Below are 27,158 nucleotides of genomic sequence, written 5' to 3' on the forward strand. Positions count from 1 at the left end.
GGAGTGATCTAATTGGATAGTTATATTTGAGTATAACAAAATATATGATAGGACCATCAAAATCAAATTTTCCTTGTTGCGTTGACTAGGAAGGAAACATGTTAATCGGGCAACTAGACGGATAGGGGGTTTCTTGTTTTTTTAAGGTTGGGGGGGAGGGTGGGGTTGGTGTTGGCCCTTCAAATAAATGTTTTTTTTTTGGTAAACAAATAAATGTTTAGTTTAGGAGGTCAAAATAAACGGGTTTGACTAAGTTGGCTTGGTGGTTACTTGTCTCAGCCACACGCATTATAGGCTAGAGTCCTGAAGGTTAGATATTTTCCTAATTTCTCTCTTTTTGAAATTATGCATAAAAAAAAGCTCCCTAATTTGGGATAGCTTAACTAAGGTTTATTGAAAGATTAGTAATGGGTCTTATGTCTACATTTTGAATGACCCATGGGTGCCATTTTAATTAGGATTCTTATCATAACTCACCTAGTAAATGTGGGTTTTGTCCTTAAAGATCTCATTTCTAGGAATGTTAAGAAATATAATTTGCTATCTTCTTTATTTCCTTCAAATATTATTCATGCTATTCTTAAAGTTCCAATCGATGTATCTTTATAAGAAGGTACTTGGTTCTGCCCTTTGACAAAGAGTAATGTTGTAAATACTCATTGTGTGGTTAAGTTTAGACTTAAAAATGAAAGGCACTGTAGAGGTATTTGTGGATAGAAAAGAGATAGAAATTATAATCTGAAAGAAATCTATGACTGTAGAATAGAAGCTAATTTAATTTACAAAAATTAATTTAAGCTAATCAGAGTATACATGGTGAGGGAATAAAGAATTTGGTATTTGTAGTAGTAGTAGTAGTACAAGAAATGAGAGGTTCCATGAATCATCATCAGCATCATCATCATCATAGTCATGCCTGCATAGTCCTCTGTTCTCCTCCTCCTCTGATCTCTTCTTTCAAAACCTAAGGTTGTATTGTTAGTTTGTTTAGCCAAAATTAAGCATTTGCATCAGAAAAACAACTCTTCCTTGCTCTCACACATTGACAGCAGCTTCTGACTCAACATCTGGCAATTCAACCCTTGTTGATTTTCTCTTATCTGTTCAATCAAATATGAGTTCTAATTAGATTCCATACTAATAATGAGGAATTTTATTTAAAGAACTACTCAAAATCAATTTATTGTCTTTAATGAATCATGATTGAGAAAGAAAGTAGACCTGAAGATGTAGATTGTAAAACACTACTGCCCCTGATGAAGCAGAAGCTGAAACATTAAACACTTCAAGGCCCTCTTCTTCCAAATTAAGCAAAACCTCTGACAGTGAACTTCTCATGTTCTGACTCCCACATATCTGAATCATTACTTCTCTATCTTCAATTTGATTCACCGAAACACTTGGTAATGATCTTCGAACAATCCCATTACTTTGATTAGTATCGATGTGGATTTGATCTCCTTTCTTTTGAATACTTGATAGGATTTCCTGTTTTCTCTGTTTCAGCTTCTCAACTTGTTTTTGCAGCTCAGGTATGTATTTTAAAACCCGAGAAATCGTCGCCGGAATGCTTAGTTTCCTCTGCAATTTTACCCAATTGAAAAATATACCATTAGAACTTTGGGAACTAAAGCATAACCAAAGGCAATTAGATTAAGAAAAGTTTTAATTTTTTTTTTTAAAGTACCGTTTGATCAGCCCCTGGAAGTATTGATCTAAGAGAGGCATAGAGAGTGTTTAATTTCTTGAGGCGATCACGTTCGCTGGCATTATGATTCAGCTTCTTGATTAAGGATGGATCAATATTGGTAATGGCACTGGAAGGAAAAGAATCCAAATGGGGTTGCAATGAAGGGAATTGTAAAGATGGTGGTGAATCTAAAGCTTTAGTTTCTTCAGAATTGCAATTCAAGAAAGGGTCTTTGGCTGTCCATGAATTCTGCTGGCCTTCTTGGCTCATCTTTTTTTCTTCCAAAGGCCAGTAGCCATAGGTAGTTGGATACAAAGACGAAGTAGAAGAAGAAAGGGCCAACATGATTGTTTAATCTGTTGTTGTATGGGTAATTGATAGGATTGAAACTTTTGTTTTAGGGGTAATTAAAGAGGTTAGAAGATGCTTTGGAACTCCTCTGGGAAGTAAGATGAGCCAATATGGAATGCATATTTATACCCTATGATTATCATATCTTGACTTGTAATGAAATGGGGAAATATATTAAAATAAATGATAGTTTTTTTTTTTTAAAAAAAAATTTAATAGTTGAAAATTTATACATTGAATGTAAGCAATCTGATAATTGGTTTTTCTTCTTGTTTAATAGTTAGTGAGGCCATGGACCCCCCACTCCCATAACCTTTGTTCTGGAATATTTTGTCTCTGAAATTAACAATAAATAAATAAAAAAAATAAAAGGTGTTTCATTGCGTAACTGTATATATATATAATGTGAATTGAATTAATAAACTTGTCTATTATATTATTTGAAACTAGTATGCCGTGGTTGATACTGTAAATAAATCGCCACCCGTTAGGGTGTTATCTAAACGGAGATGGAAACACAGTGGAAAAATTTCATACGAATTTGATTATAAGATTTATGAACTTGTACGATCTTCTACATTTTATAGATATCTTGAAAGGCTTCTCCACGGAGAACTCCACACCACATATCCTTGGGAACAGATGGAATCCCACAGAAACTACACTAGTAACTTGGTGAACAAGATTGAGAGTGGGAGAGAGACCTCAATGTTGCAAGGATGCAAATATCATTAGGGGTGACTTGATTATGTATATATATAATCAGTCCCCACCTCCTCTAAATAGGAAACACAGAGAGGAAAAAGACCCAAAGGGGGAAGGCCACCTCCCTAAGTGGCCGACCCACCCTAGTCCAATCGGCTGCCCCATGGGTGGGTGTCAAACGCGAACCAGGTCTGCCCAGGTTCGGTTAACAGATAGTCAAATACAAAGTAAATTTATTTGTATAATCTTGGGTTGACAATTTGCTTATATGTTTTAGTAACTTAGACCGGACCAGACCAGACTATCCAATGGTTCTGATTGTTAAACCAGAATCGGACACCACAATGGTTTTGATTGGTTGATATTTTAGTAGTTTCACCATCCATGGTAAATTGGAGAAAGTTTTATTCCACGAATACATCCATCTATTAGAGGGTCATAAATATTCTGCCAGCTCATAATACGAAGTCAATAATATACTCTTTCACTATTCCTCGATATCCTCTATATACACCATCTGAACGCCGCAATCAAAGAATTCTCTTTTGACCGTGGGTGGAGAAAACTGCCATACAAGAAAATATGTAATTTAGAGTTTTTATTTTTATTTTTTAGGTTTGAATTTGAGAGTTGAGAGTTGAGAGTTGAGATTTGGAGCAATCTATTCAAGTGGTACCCAAAAGATGGTCAAGTTGTAACTGTAGATCTACTTTTTTTGGTGGGCTCAAACGCTCAATTGCAAGTTTTGTTTTTGTATGCATCACTTGTTTGTCATCCTTACCTCAGGATCACAATTTATACATGTATATATGATGTATTTTTATAAATAAAAAATAAAATAAAATAAAGTATATATGATATATTGCCCAATCAGCTGACTTTGGCTCAAGGCCAATGGGCACCAACAATGAATGAAAACGTCATTCTATAGGTGTCATTGCTGACATCACTCATATCTCTCTATCTATCTCTCTCTCGCTCTCTCTCAACTTAGAAAATATTTTTGTGGACAATGAAGAAATAGGTTTTGCTCTAGAGAAATGAAATATGTATCATGGGGAATGTACAAATGATCCAAAGTCAATGTCATAAACTTTTACCAAAAACTTCCTCCCCTAGCCCTTCCCCTCCCAAAATAAATAAATAAAAAACAATTATTTTTTATTTTTGTTTTCAAAAAATTGGCGAAATGGAGGTAAATTTTATTCCCTAGGAAATCTATGTCTATACATCCCATGGAACATTCAATGAAACTATATTAAATTTTGTAAAGAATCAAGATCATTCAAGTAGCATAATGGTAGCGATCTAAATTTCTTTCTGATACATCATCCTCAATTCTAAAGCATGGTCAGATCGATCCAATCCATCCATTTAGTTCTTTTATAGATATTTTTAGGTAGAAAAGATGGAACACCAAAAGACAAATGAGAGAACTACATCACTACAAATGCGCCCAACAATCATGGAGGAGATAGATTGATATATTAATTTAGGAAAAAAGTTCTCCACAACGCTAGTGTACTAATACCTTTTCACATAGGTTATTTTTTCTCTCTTTTGTTCTATCCTGGACCTCATATGGATGTTACAATTCGTCACGCTGCCATTGACAAAAAGAAGAAAAACATGTATGACTCAGATGTAAAACTTAAAGTTTTCAAACGAATGTCAATCACATATTGTAAAATGGGAGAGAGAACAATACTTGGTCATGTAGTCCCTGAGCCAACATGGGGGCAAATGGTAGGACATGCTCAGGCATCGGAGTGGGTGGTCATTTCACCAAATCTTGTGTCTAGGCATTGGGGTGTGCAATCAAGTAGTATTCTTTTTCCCTTGTAAAATTTTTCCTTTTTTTTTTTTTTTTTGTCATTCATAACAGATTGTGCATTTGATTTTACTTCATTTTAACATATGAGAGTCTATTTTAACTCAAACTTAATGCATGGGGAACAGAAAGATTTCCCTGCGCATGTTGAAATATAATGCAACACTAACAATGTAGTGTAGTTTATGCTCACGCTCTCAACTATGACTTTTTCAAAAATAATATTAAAGAATAGCAAGAAAGAGAGAGAGAGAGGGAATGAGATTTAGACCCTTCCATAAGTCCAAGAGTGCATGGAACTATTTTTTTTTTTCTAATCTTTTTGTTTCTTCTTGAAAAAGGAAAATTTTATTAAATTTATTATTGGAACAAAAATTGGCTTAAGGATGACAATGACCAAAAATTCTAAAATATACTAATTGAACCCACTGGGACTGTCAATCTGACTCAGTGGGTGAAACACTAATGTTGAAGACAACTTTTTAGGAGGGAAAGTTATGTGACACTAATGTATTTGGTGGACCATTCAAGACTTTTTTATTTTATGAGAAAAAGATAACCATGTATGTGTCACTAGTAAAACTTCTTCGATCTTACTTCGTTCAAATGACCAACCACATGCTGTAAAATTTTTCTTATATATTAGGATCCTTCTAGCGTCACTATGCTTAGTAAAGTATAATGCTTCATTATTTGCTACTTGACAATACATGTGATAGATGATCATACATACATCTTAATGGCCAAATTTCAATCTAATGTAAACAAAAGAAGTTATTTAAAGTTTTAGTAAAGTTACCAAAATGCAAAGGAAGTTAAATATAAAATACAAGATGGGGTGCATCTCTTTTTTAATCTTAACTATTTCCTATATATAGTCATTTTATGTTGACATTGTACCAATCATATGCTTGTTTGGTCCGCTATCACATCACATGGATTAACCCATATGTTGCCACATGGCAAACAGTGAAATGTTAAATTTCACTAGGCATAGTGACAGGGAAGAAAATCTTTTTCGATAACTCTTAACATTTTAAAAAATTTGTATTTAATATATTTTATTTTATTTTATTGGGAGACGGTTTTCCACGACGTCAATGTAGCTAGGGAAGAATCTGCACATCATATTAATGACAATGCAAAGAAGGATATCTTCCACATTGGCTCACAAGGATAAGGGTGTTAATGACCACCCTGCCCCCCTGAGTGGCAGGCTCATGTGCCTAGGCGTAGTCTATGCTGCGGCACAGAGAACATTCTCCCAAGAATTGGGAAAAAATCCCTGCCTGGTGGCGTCTCTTACGTCCACTCACATGGCATAGTAAAATGACACCACTACTCCTTGAGGAGTGAGGCTTGAGTGGATACCAAAGTGTGCTCCCCCATTGACCTAGACATTGGTGTAGAGACCATGCGATCAAGTAACGATTTCATGCCCTAAAAATGTATATATCTATATGGAGGGAGAGAGAGAGAGAGAGAGAGTTTGATAAAATTTGACCCTTCCATAAGTCCAAGGGTCCGTGGACGACTATTTTTTGATATTCCTAAATTAAAAGATCGACTTCATCAATTAAGGGATGTCAATATTAGCATGTCATGATGTTTTGGTAGGAAAACTTTTGTTGTTACTTATGAATATGGAGAAATTAATTGATGTCATTGCCCATGTCATGTGTAATTGATAAGCTAATTAACAATAAATATAATATAAATAGTGAAGTAACATAAACAGAAAAAGACAAAGTCCGGTGTGCTGTGAACTTATTGGCCGGGATATATTTTGAAGTAAAATCTTCTAGAAGGATCACTCACATCCCATTCAGATTTTTTAACAGGAGAGGCACACGTGCCTTGCACGTGGAGAAGTGAACTTCTCTGTTCATGCACAAAGGATTTTGAGATTTTTTTTTTTTTCCGATAAGGAGATAATATATATAGAGATGAATAAGATAAAGATTGTGTGGGCTTTTCATTAGCCTATTCATGCGTAGATTATGCATGGATCGTGCATGCATCTTTTGACCAAACCTGCCTCTACCCTCCAATTCCATTAGTTAGGGTTTTGGATAGGTTTATAATATTTAAGGTACATCCAGACCTCAATATATATATATATATATATATGTATGTGTGTGTGTGTGTGTTCGATCTGCCTAATTATAGTATGAAGTCGACAGTACTCCTGTATTGTTCCTCAATATTCGACACCATTCCAACCCTTTGGTCAAGGAGGGTGAAGAAAGCTGTCTTTATTTTGGGTTTTTGATGGATCTAGTTTGACTATACAAACTTCTATTCTATATTTGATTAACTAACAATCAGAATTTTGAAACTCAGACAATTTCCCTCACTTGATAGATCCCTACATTGTTGATCCAGTGAGGAGGGAATTTTTTGATACATCCGACATAACAACCCAACACCCCCAAAAAATAATAAAGTTAATAGTAGTAAGACGGGTAAGGTTCTTTACTTATTAGGCTTGGTAAAACTGCTTGTGGTTAATTTATCACATGTAGTGTGGAGTATGGTAGCTAACACAAAGTACCCTGCATGGAAGTATATTCGCGAGAATGAAACTCAAAGAAATTTATGGAGCCTATATACGAGTTAATTTGGTATAAAGCGAATTAACAATTGTACTTGAGCTTGACATGCCACGAATTCCTTTTAATTAAAGAGAAAGTTGTCAACTAGAACGTAGACAAAGGTAGCACATGAACATCGAGGTTGTGGCAAAAGGTGTTCGTTTAAGAAGTCCCATAACAAGAGCACATCCCTCATGTTTCAATTCATTGCTACCATAAGGATCATACACACACTGGCATCTCGAGGGCAGGATTTCCACCTTTCATGGGAGCGGGATGGTTATTTTGCTCTTATTGTGTCTAAACGTGTCCTGCACCTCCCACAGAGAACATTTTCCCTTATTTTTATTTTAGGAAGGACATCAACAAAAGTATGTGCCTTGGTGGGAATTTAAACCAACAAAATCTGGTCAAAGCTTTCAATTAATCATTAATAAAACGAAAATATTTGAGCTATAGGTGCTTGATCACTTGAAAGTTGTGAATGTAAAAATGGGAGAATTAAAGCTATCTGGGCAAGTGTGGTGCGCTGCCCTTGTGCCTAAACACAGGGGCATACAAAATGACCGCCACGTTTCCATGGAAAACTAGAAATTTTTTAGGGTGTGGCGGTCATTTCGCATGTCCCCTGTGTTTGGGCACAGGGGCAGCGCACCACACGCACCGAAGTGGCGTTCTCTTTCCATATATATGGAAATTTTATTGTAACTTGAGTGGTGGTTAAGAAGATGAAATATATATATATATATATTTGCCCTTTTAAGATAACACATTTATACTCACACACTCAAGTTCTTTATGGCTTTTCGGAGGGCATTGGTTGGAATTATGCCTTGGTGGCAGAAGCTCTCGCAGCTAAGAAAGCAATGACTATGGCCCTTTCACACAATTCGCGGTTCATCATTATTGAGAGCGACAACCTCTTACTCATCAATCTATTGAAAGGTCAAGACATGGCGGTACCATGGAGGATTTCTACTATTCTGTCTGACTGTATTTCTCTTGTCTCTCTCTTTCGGGGCATTCACTTTTTGCATGTTTTTCGACAGGCCAATTGTGTGGCTGACTCCTTGGCCACTAGGGTTGCGGATTCTCAACAATCCGAATCTTGGTCTTTCTCCCCACCCCCCTTTCTTTCTCCATTGTTATTTGTGGATTTCTCGGGAACTCTTTTTACCCGCTAATATAATGCTTTTACCAAAAAAAAAAAATTAACACATTTATTTTTCTTAATGAAGCTAAATTACTAAATCATATCATTTCACATAAATATTGCATCAAAAAATTCAATTTTTTTTATCCCAACACTAAATAACTCTTGGGAATACCAATTAAAAGAAAGTTACTTCTTAGTTCATAGAGTGATGAAATACGAGGAATGTTGAATCCAAGGATGTTAACGTTAATAAATGGATACATTTATGAGAGTATACTATCAAATGGAGGTGTAAATGATTGAGTTTGAAGTTCTAAATTTGTCACACGCGTAATCAATCCAACTATTTCTCAAATATCCAACAGTCAACTTACTACTTCATCATTATTTCAATGGAGAAATTAGTGGTCATGGTTGGAATTTATTTTCACCATGCATAATACCAATAAATTTTTGCAAGATATAAATAAAAAAAAAATTGAACATCAAAGGGTTTTGTGAACTTTGTCATCGTCGTGAAATAATATTTTGTACTCACGTAATAAACTTGGGGAACTCAATACTTGTATCAATGGTCAAGTTTCAGTCTTCAAAAAGCTTAAAAAGTGGTTAAAAATATGATTTTATAGAATTATTCTTTGGAAAAAAAATTGAAGCTTTACAAAAATACTATTTGACCATAATAGAATTTAATAGTAAGTATTTTCTGTAATTTTGTTGTGTTATTTATAAAATCATGAATTCTAAGGCATTTCCTCAATTCATTTAAGCTGAACTTCTTTGTTGAATGAACTCACCCAAACATGGAAGAATTGCTACCTGCCTCAAATTTGACCTAATAATTATCCAGGATATTATCTTTGTAACAGCTTTTTTGTCAGTCAATTTTATTTTCTTATATTCCCAAGACATATAATGGTATTGTAGATAGCCTGGCAATGAAGGTCTTGTCAAGTTCATGTAAAACAGATTGACTGCGTTTCATTCCTTGGCTTTCATGAGCTAGTTGTTCAAGAAACCTTATGTATTCCACGAAATTATAATGAATGATTTTTTTTATTACCATTTTTTTTATTTGCAATATCACAAGTAATGATACATAAAGTAATGTAACAGTTTTTTTTTGGACAAACATGTAACAATAAAACATTGAAAATAATAAATTAAAAAGAGCTCATTATTAAAACAAAAAAAATTGTACCCAAAAATCTATAAATTAAATTTGACCTAGTTATGCATTGTCTATTTTCACTTATTAATACAACAAATCTCATTGTTAGCCAGGTAGGTAGGTTGGTTGGTTATCTAGTGGCACAATCAATATCTAACATGTCTTCTCTCTTCATAAGCATCAATAACAGCTTCTTAATCAATATCTCACACTCCATCCTTCGACTTGCTTTCATCTGTCAAAAACGACAAAAAAAAAAAAAAAAATCCATAATAAATAAATAAAAATTTTCATTAAAATAATTAAAATATAAACATAAATTAGAAGAAAAATGAATAGATGAGGAATATACATACCTGAAGATGAAAATTATAAAAAAAATGGTATATCCCCAAATGAATGACTTGAAGACCTCCTTCCTCCAATTATAATAATGCCTCAGAGACTGGACTCCTGGAGTCCCCCCTATATGTACAAATCTGAATCAAAACTTCTTTGTGATCATCAACTTGACTCGCTGAAACAGTAGGCAAAGATGTTCCAACTCCCACGGCCTCGATCTACTTGCAACTTCCCCCCCCCCCCCCATTCAAAGATCTTTGAAGACAAAGAAGATCATTTTGCATCAGAACAACAACTCTTGTCTGTTCTCGCACATTGACAGCAGCTTCTGACTCAATATATCGCAATCTAACCATGGTTGATTTTCTCTTATCTGTTCAATCAAATATGAGTTTTAATTAGATTCCATACTAATAATAATGAATAATTCTTTTATCTAAGGAACTGCTCAAAATCAATTTATATCTTGTCTTCAATGATTGAGAAAGAAAATAAACCTGAAGATGTAGATTGTAAAACACCACTTCCCCTGCTGAAGCAGAAGCTGAAACATTAAACACTTCAAGGCCCTCTTCTTCCAAATTAAGCAAAACCTCTGACAGTGAACTTCTCATGTTCTGACTCCCACATATCTGAATCATTACTTCTCTTTCTTCTATTTGACTGACCGAAACACTTGGTAATGATCTTCGAACAATCCCATTACTTTGATTAGTATCGATGCGGGTTCCATCTCGTTGCTTGTGAACAGTTGATAGGATTTCCTGCTTCCTCTGTATCAGCTTCTCAACTTGATTTTGCAGCTCAGGTATGTATTTTAGAATACGAGAAATCGTCGCCGGAATGCTTAGTTTCCTCTGCAATTTTACCCAATTGAAAAATATCCTATTAGAACTTTAGAAACTAAAGCATAATCAAAGGCAATTAGATTAAGAATATATATATATATATATATATATATTTTAAAGTACCGTTTGATCAGCCCCTGGAAGTATTGATCTAAGAGAAGCATAGAGAGTGTTTAATTTCTTGCGGCGATCACGTTCGCTGGCATTATGATTCAGCTTCTTGATTAAGGATGGATCAATATTGATAATGGCACTGGAAGGAAAAGAATCCAAATGGGGTTGCAATGAAGGGAATTGTAAAGATGGTGGTGAATCTAAAGCTTCAGTTTCTCCAGAATTGCAATTCAAGAAAGGGTCTTTGGCTGTCCATGAATTCTGCTGGCCTTCTTGGCTCATCTTTTTTTCTTCCAAAGGCCAGTAGCCATAGGTAGTTGGATACAAAGACGAAGTAGAAGAAGAAAGGGCTAACATAATTGTTTAATCTGTTGTTGTATGGGTAATTGATAGGATTGAAACTTTTGTTTTAGGGGTAATTAAAGAGGTTAGAGGATGCTCTGGAACTCCTCTGGGAAGTAAGATGAGCCCATATGGAATGCATATTTATACCCTCTGATTATCATATCTTGACTTGTAATGAACAAGGAAAATATATTAAAATAAATAAATGAATGAAAGATTTTTTTTTTTTTTTAATTTAATAGTTGAAGATCTGAATGTAAATAATAATCTGATAATTGGTTTTTCTTCTTGTTTAATAGTTAGTGAGGCCATGGACCCCACTCCCTAACCCCTATTCTGGAATCTTTTGTTTCTGAAATTAGCAAAAAATAAAATAAAAATAAAAGTTGTTTCATTGCGTAACTGTATATATACAATGTGAATTGAATTAATAATATATGCCGTGTTTGATGTAAAGTACATTTAATTAGTATGATCATGGGTTGACAATCTGCTAATATATTTTAGAAAGATAGACCGGACCGGACTGGACCAGACAATCCAATGGTTCTGACTGTTAATCCAGAATTGAACAACATAATGGTTCTTCGATATTTTAGTAATTTCACCATCCATAGTCAACTTAGAGAAAGTTTTCTTCTAGGGTCATTACATAATACAAAGTCAATAATACTACTGTTCTTTGATACCCTCCACACACCATCTGATCTCTGCGGTCAAGGAATTCTCCTTTGACTGTGGGTGAAAGAAAACTTCCTTTCTAATCAAGATTGGAAAATATGTTGTTTAAAGTTTTTTTTTTTTTTTTTTTTTTTTAGGTTTGAATTTGAGAGATGAGAGTTCAGAGTTGGAGCAACCAACATTAGTTTGTTCAAAGTTGAATTTTGTGTAACTTGCAATATATGTAAGTGGAGCCCAAAAAATGGGTCCAGTTGGAACTGTAGATCTTCACTTGTTTATCATTCTTATATAAAAAAAAAAAAGTATATATAATGTATTGGCATAATCAGCCGACTTTGGCTCAATGCCAATGGGCACCAAGAATGAATGAAAGCGTCATTCTATAGGTGTCATTGCTGATGTTACGCATACATACATACATACATACATACATCTCTGTAATGCAACCACAAGAGAAAGAACTACTTGGTATGTCCTTGTCTTGTTTAAATGATACAAAGCTGTACAAATCAAAAAGCATATTTGCACTTTTATCTCCTCTTTTAAATTTGAGTGAAATAGGCTTGCCATGCCCCCCCCCCCCCATCTCTCTCTCTCTCTCTCTCTCTCTCTCTAACACAATCCTCTCGTATTAGAAAGCATATTTGTTGACAATTTACAAATATGTTTTGCTCTAGAGAAATGAGATATGTACCATGATTGAATGGACCAATGATCCAAAATCAATGTCATACACTTCTACCAATCCCCTTCCAAAATTTCTTTGAAAGAGGAAAAACATAAAAATCATTATTTTGATTTTTGTTTTCAAGAAATTGATGAAATGGATAGAGTATCTGCACCAACTATAAATGTTTATGAAATGAAGGTAAATTTTTATGTCTTGATGATTTTGTATATAGAGATATAAGTTATGAGTTAGTCTATTCTATTAGTTCCAATTACTAGAGATTGTAAAATAGCAGTGCATGCATGATTTGTTCATGAACTTGGTTTATTCCTTAGGCTCCATTTGTTTCGAGGTAAAATTGTTTTTCAATGTAATTAAACATTGGAAAATTTTTCAACATGTAAAATATTTCAAAATACAAAAAATGTTACGCCAAAACAAATGGAACCTTAGGAAATCTATGTCTATTCATCTCATGAAACATTCAATGAAAGCATATCAAATTTTGTAAAGAATCAAAATCATTCAAGTAGCATAATGGTGGTGACAAATATTGATCTAATTTTCTTTTTGATACGCCATCCTCAATTCTAAAGCATGATAAGTTCCAATCCATCCATTTAATTCCTTATAGGCATTTTTAGGCAAAAAAGAAGACCCCCAAAAGACAAATGAGAGAACGACATCCACAACTGTGCCCAACAATCATGGAGGAAACAGATTGTTATATTAATTTAGGAAAAAAGTTCTCCACAATACTAGTGTACTATTATTACCTTTTCACATAACCTCATTGTTCCAACCATGTGAACCTCATATGGATGTTAGTGTTTGTTACATGCCATTGACAAGAAGAGGAAAAGCATGTATGACTCAAATGTAAAACGCTAAGTCTTCAAACAAATTATCAGTCACATATTATAAAATGGGAGATAAAATATTGTTCGGTCCACGTGGCCCTTACACCAGCACGAGGGCAAATGGGAGCACAAGTTCAGGCATCGAACATGGGAGTGGGTAGTCATTTCACCACCCCTTGTGTCTTGGCATAGGAGCACGCGATCAAGTAGCATTCTTTCTCCTTTGTAAAATTTTCCTCGTCAATTGTTTTTTTTCTTTCATCCATAACATTATAAAAATTATGCATTTTTGTTTACTTCATTATAACATATGAGAGTATCTAATGTAACTCAAACTTAACTAGGGGAATAGGCAAATTTCCCTGTCCAATGCCCATGTTGAAATAGAATGCTACACTACTAGTCTTTATCACATGTACTGTCAAATGGCAAATAATGAATATTTATACGTTACTAAGCATAGTGACACTAGAAGGATCCTAAAATATAAGAAAAACTTACAATATATAATTGGGCAATTAGAGTGAAGTAAGATCGAAGAAGTTTTACTTGTGAGAAATACATGATTATCCTTTTCTCATCAGAAACTTTTGAATGGTCCAGCCAATACATTAGTGTCTATCACATAGCTTCCCATCCTAAAAGGTTGTCTTCTTCTTCTTCAACCACTGAGTCAGATTGATAGAGCTAGTTGGTTCAATTAGTATATTTTAAAATTTTTGGTCTATGTCATTCTTAGCCGACTAGTAAATTTTAAAATTTTATTTTCCAGGAAGGAACAAAAAGAATAAAAAAAATTAGTCCATGGACTCTTGGACTTATGGAAGGGTCAAAATGAGCTCATTCTCTCTCCCTCTCTTGCCATTCTTTAATATTATTTTTGAAAAGATTATAGTTGAGATCGAGAGCATAAGCTACAAACTCTAATTCAAAGTATTAGTAAAATTAATTATTAAAATGTATTAAATGGAGATAAATATAAAATACAAAATTGTATCTTTTTTTAATTTTAACTTCTTCCTATATATACTCATCTTATGTTGAAATTGTATCAATGAGATGCTTGATTGATCCTCTTTCATATGGACTAACCCATAAATTACCATATGGCAAATAGTGAAGCCTTATACTTCATTAGACATAGTGACAAGAAGAAAACCCTTTTCAATAACCCATAATATTTTTAACAATTTGTGATTCTATGTATTTTGTATTATTTAATCGGGAGAAGGTTTTCTACAACATCAATGTAGAAAGAAATCTACACATCATACTAATGACAATGTAAAGAATGATATCATCCACATGGCCTCACAAGGGTTAAAACAGAAGATAGGTGTCAATGTGGCCCCACATCCTATTATCTTTTTTTTTTTCCCCTTCGTAAATCCTCTCATTATCTGAGCTAGTGCACATTGGAATCTACAATTTGACATCGTTCTCTTCTTTTTCCCTAGTTAATTTTAAAAGAGAACAATATCTATTTTAACTAAAACTTAAAACCCAAAAATAGAGGGTTAAGACCCACTTATATATCAATAAAAAATGATTTTCCCTGCCCATGTTGAAATATAGCAGTGTAGCTAATACGTTTCCACTTTCAACATTTGACCCTTCCATAAGTCCAAGGGTCCATGGATGACTATTTTTGGATGTTCCAAAGTTAAAAAGACTTCTTATTATAAATTAAGGGATGTCATTATTACCATGTCGTGATGTTTTGGTAGGAAAATTTTTGTTGTTACTTATGAATGTGGAGAAATTAATTGATGTCATTGCGCATGTCATGTGTAATTAATAAGCTAATTAACAATAAATATAGATAGTGAAGTAACATAAATAGCAAATGACAAAGTCTGGTGTGATGTGAATTTATTGCAATTTGGATCTTCTATTGCCGAGTTGCCCGGCAGGACCTTACTGTCAAGACACAGCAAGGCAGTAAGTGATCGCCTTACCCCCACTCGGGCAAGGTGCTCCACCTTGTTGTGTCTTAGCAGTAGGGTCCTGCCGGGCAGCTCGACAGTAGAGAATCAGGATCCTATTGGGGATACATTTTGAAGTAAAATATTCCAGAAGGATCACTCACATCTCATTCAGATTTTTCAACAGGAGAGAGGCACGTGCCCTGCACGAGGAGAAGTGGACTTCTCTGTTCATGCACAAAGGATTTTGAGATGGTTTTTTTACTTTTTTTCGATAAGAAGATAATATATAGAGATGAATTGAGAAGATAGAGATTGTGAGGGCTTTTCATTACCCTTTTCATGCGTAGATTATGCATGTCTCATGCATGCATCATATGACCAAACCTGTCTCTACCCTCCATTTCCACTAAATAGGATTTTGGGTAGGTTTAGGTACACCTAGACCTAGATCCTAATGCATTTTTTTGGTTTTAGGTTTTGGAGAAAGTTTTCCTACATTGTGGGTGAAGGAAAATAACATCCATCAATGGTCATAATTAAATGTCATGTTCCTTTATAGTGTGAAGTTATAAATACCCTTATATTGTTTCCCCTTCAAGGGATTCTCCCTTGACCCTAGGTGAAGGAAAACTGTCTCCATTTTGGATTTTGATGAATCTAGTTTTGATTATACAAACTTTTATTATATATTTAATTAGGGCAAAAGAAATGTGTCCTGTCCAGGAGTGTACGCCTTTCGCCCAGACACATAGGGTGAAATGGCCACCCCTTTTCCCATGAAGTGCACAAATGATGCTCTACTTGATACCCTTGTGTGCGCTCTTATTTGTCCCGTGCATGCACATGAGCCACACTCCCATTTGATTAACTAACAATCAGATTTTTGGGGTTGTCATAGATTAGTAGTTGTTTTTATCAAAAAAAAAAAGATTAGTAGTTGTAAACTTAAGGGGTACTGTTTGCTTATAAGTAAAAAACACATAAAAATTGGGTAAGGTGGACGGTTGTAATTTAATGGAAGTCTTGTGCTTCCAAAAGGAGTGGATTAGAGTTGGTCCTAAATTTTGGCCATTTTTTGTACAAAATGATTAGGAGAAAGTTTTCCTCTACTCATAGAGGATGGTCACCCCCCATCCTAGGGTTCACAAATCCTTATAGGATTTTAGTAACTTCCCAAAATAGCCTCCTGATGTCTTTTCCTGCTCATCCCGCCATGCACGCGATGAATGGATTCTCATTCACTGTGGGTGGAAGGAAACTCGGTCCAAATGATTATCCTCATACTTAAACTAAAGTTTTTGCAAGTTTTAAAAAAAGGGTTTTCTTATTGATACCCCTTAAGATGTCAAATAATTTATAATCTTTTTTTTTTTACCTTTAAATGTAACACACAATTCTTTCAAATGGGGGTAAATACTGTCATTTCACATGACTATTCGAAAAATGTGTACTGACAATAAAATTTTTTAATAGTGGTATGATACATCACTTTCAAATTATTTTTAAAAATCTTTTTATACACTTAACTTTAAGAACTTTTAAGAATGAGACAAATTAAAGACAATTAAAAGAAAGTATCAAATTCTAAAATCAATTCAGACACTTCCTTTAAAAATTATTTTCTTAAAATTTTTCTTTATTTTACCTTTACTTAGAAACGCATAAGAAATTATTGCAATCTATCATAAAAGATATAGAACAATTTCCTAGACTTGAGATGAGCTTAATCACTTAATAGATCCCTACACTATTGATCAAAAATGTTATTAGTACCAAGACGGGCAAGGTTCTCTACTTCTTAGGCTTGGCAACACTTATGGCTAATCTGTCACATGTAATGTATGTGGTAGCAATGACAAAGCACCCTGCGAGAATGAAACTCAAAGAAGAAACTGATGGAGCCAATAGAAGTTGGTTTGGTGCAAAGCGAAGAATTTTACTTGGGTTTGTTGGTATTATTTTTTTATGGGAAAATATCGTCCCCCTCCCCTCTAAGTTTGTCTAATATCAATTCAATACCTAAGTTTTGAAAAATATTTTTCCCCTCCCTTACTTTATAAAGTTATTATCAACCGTATCCTGAGCATGTAACGTTGTTTAAAAATCATGTGTAAAGATAAAATTACCGTTTTTAATATCTATTGAAAACATATGTCTTTCTCTCTTGCTTATGAAAAGACTATATTACCTTTTTTTTAAAAGGTTGGATAAGTGATAGGTAAAGGCGGTTGAATGCATTCAACCCAATCCGGACCGGTTTGGGTTTACCAAACCAAATCGGTTTGCCATTTAAACAAAACAAACCCCTTCATGCCAGATTTCAGATCTGAAACCCTCGATTCTTCTTCCCAGCGACGATTGCATTCTCTTCTTCTTCCTCTTCAAAAATCCAATCATTCCAGATTTCAAATCTGAAACCCTCGATTCTGTGTTATCTCTCTCTTTTTTCATGACAGGGCAATGTAAGAACTCTGTTTCAATGGCTTTCAATGTAGTTGCAGAAACTGAATCTCTATTATCCTTCTCTCTATTTTGTTTGTTCTCCTATATTTTTCAAAAACATCTCCCTTGTTCTCACACTCAATAATGTGCACAAGCATAAGGGCCGTTACAAAAGAAACGAAAGCAGTCAAAACTTTTGTTGTGGTTATTACAACTTCCACAGTCCTTGAATGTGTACTGAAAGTCCACAAGTTAATAAGGTGTGTCGCACCACAAAGAACTATAAAAGCCCCAAATTGCAAGCACCCATCTATAAGGGAAAAGTGCAGATTACTAGATAAGCTCAAGGAGAATAGAAAAATAAGCAAGTGCAATGAAGAAGTCTGAAATGTATTGGTATTTCATCAACAGTTCTTCAGCTGGCCATTGTGGCTAAGCATATGATGGTTTGGTGTGGGATTTGCTATGGATAGGCATTCTTTGTATGTATGGTGCTATGTATACCCATCAAGATGTTTACCATTTAAACAGAACAAACCCCATCGTCACCCCATTGTCCACTGAAACCCTCATTCTTCTTCCCAGGAAACCCTAACCGAGCATTCTCTTCTTCCTCCTCTGAATCCTTTGTGAAAGTATCCATTATCCACCCAAACCCAAATGAATGAAAATCAAATAAGTCCACAAACCACCACTATCCATTATCCACAGCAGAGAAGAGAAGAGAGACACGATTTTATTGTTGCAGACATGCAGAAGCAAATATCAGCCACTGCACAACCATCCTCTTTCTTTTAACAGATTAAGAAACAGATGATTTACCCAAATGAATAAAACTGAATTAATAGGGGTTTTTCATTCCTTTCTTTCTTTACAGGAAAATGCTTTAGGACTTTTTTGACGAAGCTACAGAAGAAAAATATAATGGGAGTGAAACGATTTAGGGGAAATTTGTAGTCTTCATTTCTTGATTTTCTTATTCTTTAGACAGAGATGAAACAGGGTTGAAGAATGCAGCATCCATTAAATGTAGACCAGAGCTCAGAAATGTGTTTTTAATAACTATGGAGAGAAATTGAGCAATGGAGATGCTAAAACTGGAGCTATCGAGTATCGACAAACCACTGTAAAATTACCCAGAACATCACTAGCCCATTAAACCCTCCATCCATCAAGAAGAGATTAACAGTTTTAGCAAATGTAAAGAGATCCCAGAAATGAGAATCTGGTCAGTGGTGGTGAAGATTAATTTTCTTCAATTGTTTATAAACAAATGTAATTTTCTTCGATTTGGGCTTTCGTCACGACCGAAAAGACGATCCAAGCTCTTCTCTCACCGTGGGTTGAGAGGAAGAAGAGCTGCAGGAGGAGTGAAGAATTGAATTGGGGGAGAAAGTTAAAAAACACAAACAATGGGGATATAGGGTTACAGTTTTAGGGATTCGGTGGTAGTGATTTGCAGTGAGCTCGGAGAAGAAGAAGCCTTCTGCTGTGGGCAGTGACTCAGAAAAGAAGAAGTTGGGAAAGTCGATTTGGGGACTTAGGTTTGCATCGGTTTTAGGTTTACCAAAACCGGGTTAGTCTGTATGGTTTTTATGGTTTAACTCAAACTTTTCAACTTTTTTAAAAATAACCGTTGATTAAGTGTTTTACACGTGTCATCTCCAAATTGCAGGGCCGGGCGATGGCTGCTACAGCCAAAGCCGTAAAAGATCTGAATCCGCAATGGGGATTTTGGGATTGGAGGGGTAAAAATGGAATTATAATAAATTAAGGGTAATTTGGGGTTTTAGATAAAATGGACCTGTCCACATCATCAATTAATGGAAGTTTTTAACGGTTAGGGTGCGGTTGATAGTAACTATATAAATATATAAAGTAGGGGGGAGGAGGAGGAAGATATTTTTCAAAACTTGGGTATTAGATTGATATTAGGCAAACTTAGAGAGGAGGGGGATGATATTTTTCCTTTTTTGATTTTTTTAACAACAACAATAAACTAAGCCTTATCACATCTAAAGTCCTTCTATAAATTATAGAAGGTTTTAGATTATTGTAAGGTGGGACATGTAATATGATGATATATTCTGATATTGTTGAAGTGGTTGAGGCCAGTGGACATAGTTTGGGAAAATTATCTTTTGCAATTATCTATCCGGTTCATTCGCTCAATTTTCTCTAATAGAGAGATGGACCTCATTTGGGCACTGTGTTTTGATAGGGGGTAAGGTGGTTATTTTCCCTTCCCCCTCTTATGAGAGAAATTATAAGAAATGAACGACTAGAAAATTGTAGGGGATAAAGATCCCATAGTTTGGCTCTTATGTTGTAATGATATTGAATATTATGTCAAATATTATGTCCCAAGTCTCAACACGTACCCAACCTTTATTGTCCTAGTTCCCTTACGGTGTTTTGGAAGCTTAAAGTCTTCTAATCACCACAAATTTTTGCTTCTTTTGCTCTTATAATAATCGTAAGGGGCCTATCTTTTGGTGAGCAAAGAATTTTCTTCTATGACTAGATTGATCAGGTTGTCATAGACATCAAATAATGGAAATAATCTGGAAGCCTTCTCTCATTAGAGTTGGTAAATGGGGAGAGGAGAGTTGGCAATGACAATTGGCTGAGGCTTGTATGGGTTGACAGAGACCATTGAAAGGTCAACTCAATTAAGAAACTTTAACCTTATTTTTTTGCCTTTTAAAGATATAACACATTTATTTTTTTCTTAGTGATAATAAATTCTATCATTTTAAATAAATACTGCATTAAATAACTATCAATTTTATGAAAAATTTTCTGTTATCTCTACATTAAATAACTTTTGAGAATAATACAAGAAATCTAGTTAAAAGACAATTACAACTACTTAGTTCATGAATCCAGATCCTCTACTGCCAAGTTGCCCGACAGGACCTTGCTGCCCAAACACGGTGCTGCGTGCAATGACCGCCTTACCCCACTTGGGCAAGGAGGACATTATGTGCAATACCGTGTTTGGACAGTATGGTCCTACCGGGCAGCTCGACAGTAGAAGATCCAAATTGCTTAGTTCATAGAGTGGTGATCAACTATGAGGAATGTCAAATCCAAGAATACATACAATGATGGTGCATGTTTGCGTTACTAAATGAATATATTTGGGAGGCTGTACTGCAAATGATTGAATTTGAAGTATTAAATTTGTCACATACGTAATCGATCCAAAGTCCAAACCATTTCTCAAATATCCAGCCAACAATCAAATTACCACTTCATCATCATCATCATCATCATCATCATCTTTCTATTGGCAAATAATTAACGGTCATGATTGAAATGCATTTTTCACCATGCATAATACTAACAGAGTTTTTACCAGATAAAAATAAGGGTAAATTGACCGTCAGGGTTTTGTGAGTTTTGTTTTCATCGTAAAGTATCAAAAATATTATTTCATCATAATATATAGAATTTAATAGTAAGTATTTTGTGTAATTTTCTTGTGTTACTTTTATGAAATCATGAATTGTAAGGCATTTACTCTGTTGAATGTACTCAGCCAAATTTGATTTGTAATGTCACAAATTATGATGCATGAAGTATGAATGTAACAGTTTAATTAAACACTGAAAAGAATAAATTAAAGAGATCTCATTAATAATTTTAATTTAAAAAAAAAAAACAAGTTGTACCCGAAAACAGATCAATTAAATTTGATCCATCTCTATATGCATTGTCGTCCATTGTCACTTATTAGTACAACAAATCTCTTTGGTTAGCTATGCAGGTTTTGGTTGGTTGGTTATCTAGTGGCAAAATCAATATCTAACATGTCTTCTCTCTTCCCAAACATCAATAGCAGCTTCTGAATCAATATCTCACACTCCATCCTTCGACTTTCTTTCATCTGTACCCCACCCCCCAAAAAAAAAAAAAAAAAAAAAAAACAATTTTCATTAATTATATATAAAAATAAAAGTATAAATTAGAAGAGATGATGAAATAGATCAACAGGAATTTATATACAAACCTGAAGATGAAAATTATAAAAGATGGTTTCTCCAAATGAGGCAAAACCTGAAGCATTCAAGACTTGAAGACCTTCTTCTTCCAAATAGATTAAAGCTTCAGAAAGTGGACTTCTGGAATCCCTATATGTACAAATCTGAATCAAAATTTCTTTATCATCAACTTGACTGGCCGAAACAGTAGGCAAAGATGTTGCAACATTGCTTTGTCTTTGATTTTCATTATTAGGTGGATGATCTCCTTGCCTTGAGATAATTGATTGGATCTCTTCTTTCCTTTGTTTCAACCTCTCCACTTGTTTTCTCAAGTCTGGTATGTACTTTAGTATCCGAGAAATTGTAGCTGGAATGCTTAATTTTTTCTGCAAAACACAACCCGCCAATTAATCGAGCTCATGAGACTTACCCTAATTTTTATTAATTACATAGAAGCTTGCAAGCTAATAAATACTAACCGTTTGATCCGTTGCCGGAAGTAATGACCTGAGAGTAGAGTACAAAATGTTCATTTTCTTACGACGATCGCGTTCGCTAGCATTGTGACTCAGCTTCTTAATCACAGATGAATCGATACGAATTGTAGTTGAAGGCATCGATGATTCATCAAATTCTATCTGTGGTTGATGAGACAATGGAAAACTGAGAAATGACTCCATTAATGTTCCTGTTTCTCCGAGGTTGCAGGTCTCAATGGAATACCCCATGGCCGGCGCCTTGGAATCCTCAAAGATCTTTTGAAGACAATATTACTAATAGTTAAGATTTGGGGTTGAAGACAAAGTAGATCATTTACATGCCTATATATGCTCAACAAGCTCCCGTTTCAATCTAAGGAAGACGTCATGTTATATTGTCTGATTTAGTAACAGAGAACATGACCTTTTCTTTGTTTTTTCCTTTTTTTGTTTTTTTTTTTTAAATACCCATTCAGTTTTTTTAACATCAAGGTCTTGTCGTATTCTAGAGGGTTTGATTTTGACGACTCTGAATGTCAATTTAAATTGATCTTTAATTTGTTATTATTATTAGGGAAAATGTTCTCTGTGTTGTGGGCACAGACTGCGCACAGATTTGGTGGAGCCTAAATGATCGTCCCACTCCCCAATGAAAGGCGAAAATGAATCCCACCTTCCATCATGTTTCTACATGTTCTTATTGGATTCGATTTCTCTCCAATTAGCACGCTAACCCAATGAAGCATCAACACTAGGTTGGCTGGCACACATTCTTGAGTGTGCATCAGGATATGTACCAGACAGCCTAGTTGTCAGATGCTTCATTGGGCTTCATTGGCTCAGAGCGTGTAGGTGTCACGCTCTCCCACAAAGACTGTTGCCTTTAAAAATAATTAGTTATTCTTGAAAAGATGTAGACTCATGAAAATATAAATTATTGTTTTTATTAAATGCCAAGCCTTTATTTTCATGAAAATATAAATTAAAAATTACCGATTCTTCTTGAAAATGATGAAGATTTTAGAGAGGATACACTAGAACTCTTCACAACAACAAATTGATCCTGACCAGACCCTCATCGATCAATCTAGTGCGGTTTATGAATCATCAAAAATGTTTATGGAATGTTGAAAATACAGAAGGAAAGATATTTAATTTCTTATACCAAAATCCAAAATAACTGTATCAATGCGTGCATGGAATGGAAGCTGGCTAGGTTTCCTCATTATGCACACTAGTTGACTTATACCTTAATTAAATTAACTAATTAATTTAATTATATAAGTTTTTTTTTTCTTAAGATGCTTTTTCTTTTCAATCTGTACACACTTACCGACATTTATAGAAAGTAGGAAGAAAAGGGTGTATCTTAATTTGGATTTCTTTATGGGAAAAAAATCTGTACTTGGTGGTGTTTCCTATGCCTTTTCATAGGGCACTACGAGATGATGCCTCTACCCCCTTGGGTAGATATTCAGACGTGCTCATCCATTGACCCAAACGCTTGTGTAGAGATCATGCGACCAAGTAGAGATCTCTTGACCCTATATATATATTTATGATTTTTGTCTAATTATATATTCTACTATTTTACACTTATCAAAATTCACTTGAGATGCTTTTTTCACACAACTTGTCTATGCATCAAGACATAATATATATATATATATAAGACAAAGCCATATAAAACAAACGCCATTTCCAATACTCCACAATTACAAGATCATTTTAGGTAATGCAAAACTTCTAGACAATATTTATCATTAATTTCTTCAATAAAATACATTTATGTACTCGTCAAAGAGTTTTCCTCCTCAAAATCAATTTCTTAATAAGGGTTTATATATAAAAATATCATATTCAGATTGTTTTTTCTGGGAAGCAAAACAGATTAGATACATTGTACAATGATAAATGAAGCAACCATTTGACTAAATTATCTAATTAAAATGAAAGTAATGAGTTATAATGAGTTAAGTATCTATTTGGGGAGGAACATCTCTTTGAGATTCTTATGTCATTTCCTTTGTCAATATTTCTACTAGTGATGAAGATTCTTTGGACACTTGGAAGAATGATTTATGGTAAACCCCTTGATCCATCCAAGATATATCCCCTTATCATATCCTTTTTCCTGCCCTGTGAATTCTTGCTGTGCATGACTCTTTTTTGTTTTATGAGAGGCTTACCCCTTTAATTGCATATTCTAGGTAGAGATTGTGACTCATAAAGACTCAGTTGGGACTGGGGTTGAACTCATTCTAAAAAGTGAGAAGCTTGTCAAGTCTTTATTCACCTTTAAATTGGGTTACTCACATCTGATATGTGATTATTGCTTTCGCGTGAAATCTCACCAGACTCAACCAAGAAAAAAGAAAAGCGTTAATTAGAAGGTGTTTTGGTATTATTAAGTGTGTCAAACTGTTCGGTTTCGGGTATGGTTAATGCATGGTTAATCCCCAAACTGTGGAACCGGTTCATCTCCAGGTCATGTTAACCTTTTGCTAGTTACTGAGATTTGTGTAGCAAACCGGTCAGTGTAAGCATGTATTAGGTGTTTAATAAATACTAAAATTGGCTGTATGCATCATATTATGCATGCGTCATGCATGAGTTATGTAAGTAAACAATAGGAGGTCGTGTGGTCCCTATGCCTATACATAGCCCCTTGAAATGATCACTCCATTCCCACTGCAAAATGAAAAATCCCTCTTCTTGATGCCCCTGTGTGTGTCCCCTCATTAGCCCCACGCTGGTGCAGGGCTAGTGGGCCACATGATCGGGCAGGATTCTTCTTCCCTTAAACAATAAAGGAAATTATAGGTAGGCTTGTGTAGCTTTAGCTTACGTACAAGGCTTTCGTTTTCTTTTCCTATGCACGCATGACTCGCTCGCAGACAGCGCGCGCCTTCTCATATCAATTCAAGAACTTTGGTATGATCATCACCATCATCATCAGTTCAAGAACTTTGATATCATCATGATCATCATAAGACAGTTTAATAGAAATATTCTTGATCAACTTCTCCTCTTAATTAAGTCTTACCATCAGTGTCAGTCAATAGCTTATTGTGATATCAATGATGATCAAAAGTAATATAAATCTTCTATTAATTATGAGGACATGGGAAACTTCCATTTTTTTAAAATTAGACGATAATCGACAACAGAATCATAGAGTTCTCAATCCAAATTAATGTGAATCCTTCCCATTAATTCCACCAGTCAACACACATAAACGATCGCTAAACGTTTCATAACCAAATCAAATTATTGAATTGTTTATCCACCTTCTTGGAGGTGTCAAAAGGCAATATTATTAGGTCAAATCAGATTTTTTTTTTAAGGTTCTAAAATCTTATCTAGACCTTAAACATAGATAATTGTATACCAAAGACTTTAAGAAAGCACTTAACTAGATATAAATATGTAAATATATATGTCTAACCAAATCTTTATTAAATTGTCTATATCCAACTCCTTGGGGGTGTCAAAGGGCAATAATATTAGGTCAATTATTGGATTTTTTTTTAAGCTTCCAAGATCTGATCTAAGCCTAAAATATAGAGATAATTGTAACACAGAATTATAGAAATCAATTTATTAGATATAACCATATATATAAATATCTATCAGTCTCATCAAACTAATCCTTTTCAAAATAGTTCCAACAAAAAAAAAATTATAAATAAGAAAGAAATTAAAGAAGCTGCATTGTGTTGATTGGGCAGGCAAAGTTCTCAAAATGTTAGGATGCTTTTTCTGTGATGAGCTAAGCCCAATTTTAATAGCCCAGATTGAAAGCCCAGGAAAGGGCCCAAATACTTCTTGGAAGCGTATTTTCCCAAATGAAATGCCACATATCAGATATTGGGACGTGCCTTCCCCACCTATACTATTACAACTGTGTCTACTCGTCATAATAAAAATTAAAAAATGAAAGTGAGGTCGTATAAAGAAAATGGTAAAATGGTTATAATAAAAATATATATATTTATGAAATTTAAACAAAAAATACAGCTGTTTGACAAAATGAATTTCAACGGTTTGTCTTTACAGAATGGATGTCATGCCTGTGAGATCAACAAACAGTTTTTTTTTTGTTTTAATTATTTCAAATTTTCTCTATAAACGATAGAATTAAAGAGAGTTTTGACCAATATACATAATTTCAAAATAAAAAATATCATTTATTTTATGGGGCTGGATTTAGCCATAGTAATCGAATGTTTATAAAACCTGATTGAAATTTAGGTTAGAGAATTTCAAGAAATTTTTGAGTTATGAGAAGCTAGAGAGAGAGAGAGAGAGAGAGCGATTCATAGTAATCTTTGGTAATGGCAGAACCAAAGGCTTCTTAAGTATGGTGTAATTGGGTGGGCCTGGATTGGCAAGCCCAAGAATACGCAACATTGTTTTTGATCTTGCCCAGCCCAACCCAGACCAACTAAAACAAAAGTTTTCAATCATCCCCCAATGAGGCTTAAGTTCTTTATTTGTTTACAACTAGGGATGCAACCTGTCGGGTTTTCTAAAAGGCCAGCCATATCCTAGGTCCCTTTTACTCAGACCACAGACCAGGCCCATTCCAGTCTTGGAATATCTCAGCCTTGCATGATGAGGCCAGCCCAACCTGGCCCAGATTGACCCCTGATTGATCTTGCCAAGACCCCCCCCCTTTTTTTTTATGCCATTTCAGCGCTAGGCTGGCTGGTCTGGCCCTGACTGATTGTTCTCTAACCATATATAGGAAATGTGTGTGTGTGTGTGTGGAGAGAGAGAGGCCTCATCCCCATCTCAGCCTTGGCCCAGCTTCCAGGCCGGGGATTTATGTTTTTAGATTGTTTTCATTGATGGCCAAGATGCTTTTCCTCTGAATGAGAGCTACGGCCTTCAGCTTTGAGGGCGGCAAGCATGCAGCGTAGGAAATCTAAGGGTGATGGAGGGGGAAGGAGAGCAAGA

At 34.7% G+C, this 27,158-nt stretch overlaps 2 protein-coding genes across 2 annotated transcripts; both read right to left on the reverse strand.

Moving 5' to 3' along the window:
* Positions 1–990: 990 nt before the first annotated feature.
* On the reverse strand, positions 991–11,107 carry LOC122669870 (transcription factor ORG2-like). Its single transcript, XM_043866746.1, has 3 exons — positions 10,812–11,107; positions 10,338–10,697; positions 991–1,100 (listed from the first exon to the last, which is right to left on the reverse strand). Exons 1-3 carry the CDS (start codon positions 11,082–11,084, stop codon positions 1,011–1,013), a joined length of 723 nt encoding a protein of 240 aa, XP_043722681.1. The 5' UTR covers positions 11,085–11,107; the 3' UTR covers positions 991–1,010.
* Positions 11,108–21,515: 10,408 nt separating this feature from the next.
* LOC122668307 (transcription factor ORG2-like) lies at positions 21,516–22,362 on the reverse strand. Its single transcript, XM_043864893.1, has 3 exons — positions 22,197–22,362; positions 21,744–22,103; positions 21,516–21,620 (listed from the first exon to the last, which is right to left on the reverse strand). Exons 1-3 carry the CDS (start codon positions 22,332–22,334, stop codon positions 21,516–21,518), a joined length of 603 nt encoding a protein of 200 aa, XP_043720828.1. The 5' UTR covers positions 22,335–22,362.
* Between the last annotated feature and the right edge of the window lie 4,796 nt (positions 22,363–27,158).

The sequence above is a fragment of the Telopea speciosissima genome, chromosome 7 (genome assembly GCF_018873765.1).
Source record: "Telopea speciosissima isolate NSW1024214 ecotype Mountain lineage chromosome 7, Tspe_v1, whole genome shotgun sequence".
Taxonomy (NCBI): domain Eukaryota; kingdom Viridiplantae; phylum Streptophyta; class Magnoliopsida; order Proteales; family Proteaceae; genus Telopea; species Telopea speciosissima.

Bases quoted from the DNA above. Each gene is read 5' to 3' on its own strand.
- LOC122669870 (XM_043866746.1), bottom strand. From the start codon at position 11,084: ATGAGCCAAGAAGGCCAGCAGAATTCATGGACAGCCAAAGACCCTTTC. The intron at 10,698-10,811 runs GTACTTTAAAAT...GTAAAATTGCAG, and splicing joins TTCCAGGGGCTGATCAAACG to AGGAAACTAAGCATTCCGGC. The intron at 1,101-10,337 runs GTTTATTTTCTT...TTGATTGAACAG, and splicing joins TTTACAATCTACATCTTCAG to ATAAGAGAAAATCAACAAGG.
- LOC122668307 (XM_043864893.1), bottom strand. From the start codon at position 22,334: ATGCCTTCAACTACAATTCGTATCGATTCATCTGTGATTAAGAAGCTG. The intron at 22,104-22,196 runs GTTAGTATTTAT...TGTGTTTTGCAG, and splicing joins TTCCGGCAACGGATCAAACG to AAAAAATTAAGCATTCCAGC. The intron at 21,621-21,743 runs GTTTGTATATAA...GGTGGGGTACAG, and splicing joins TTTATAATTTTCATCTTCAG to ATGAAAGAAAGTCGAAGGAT.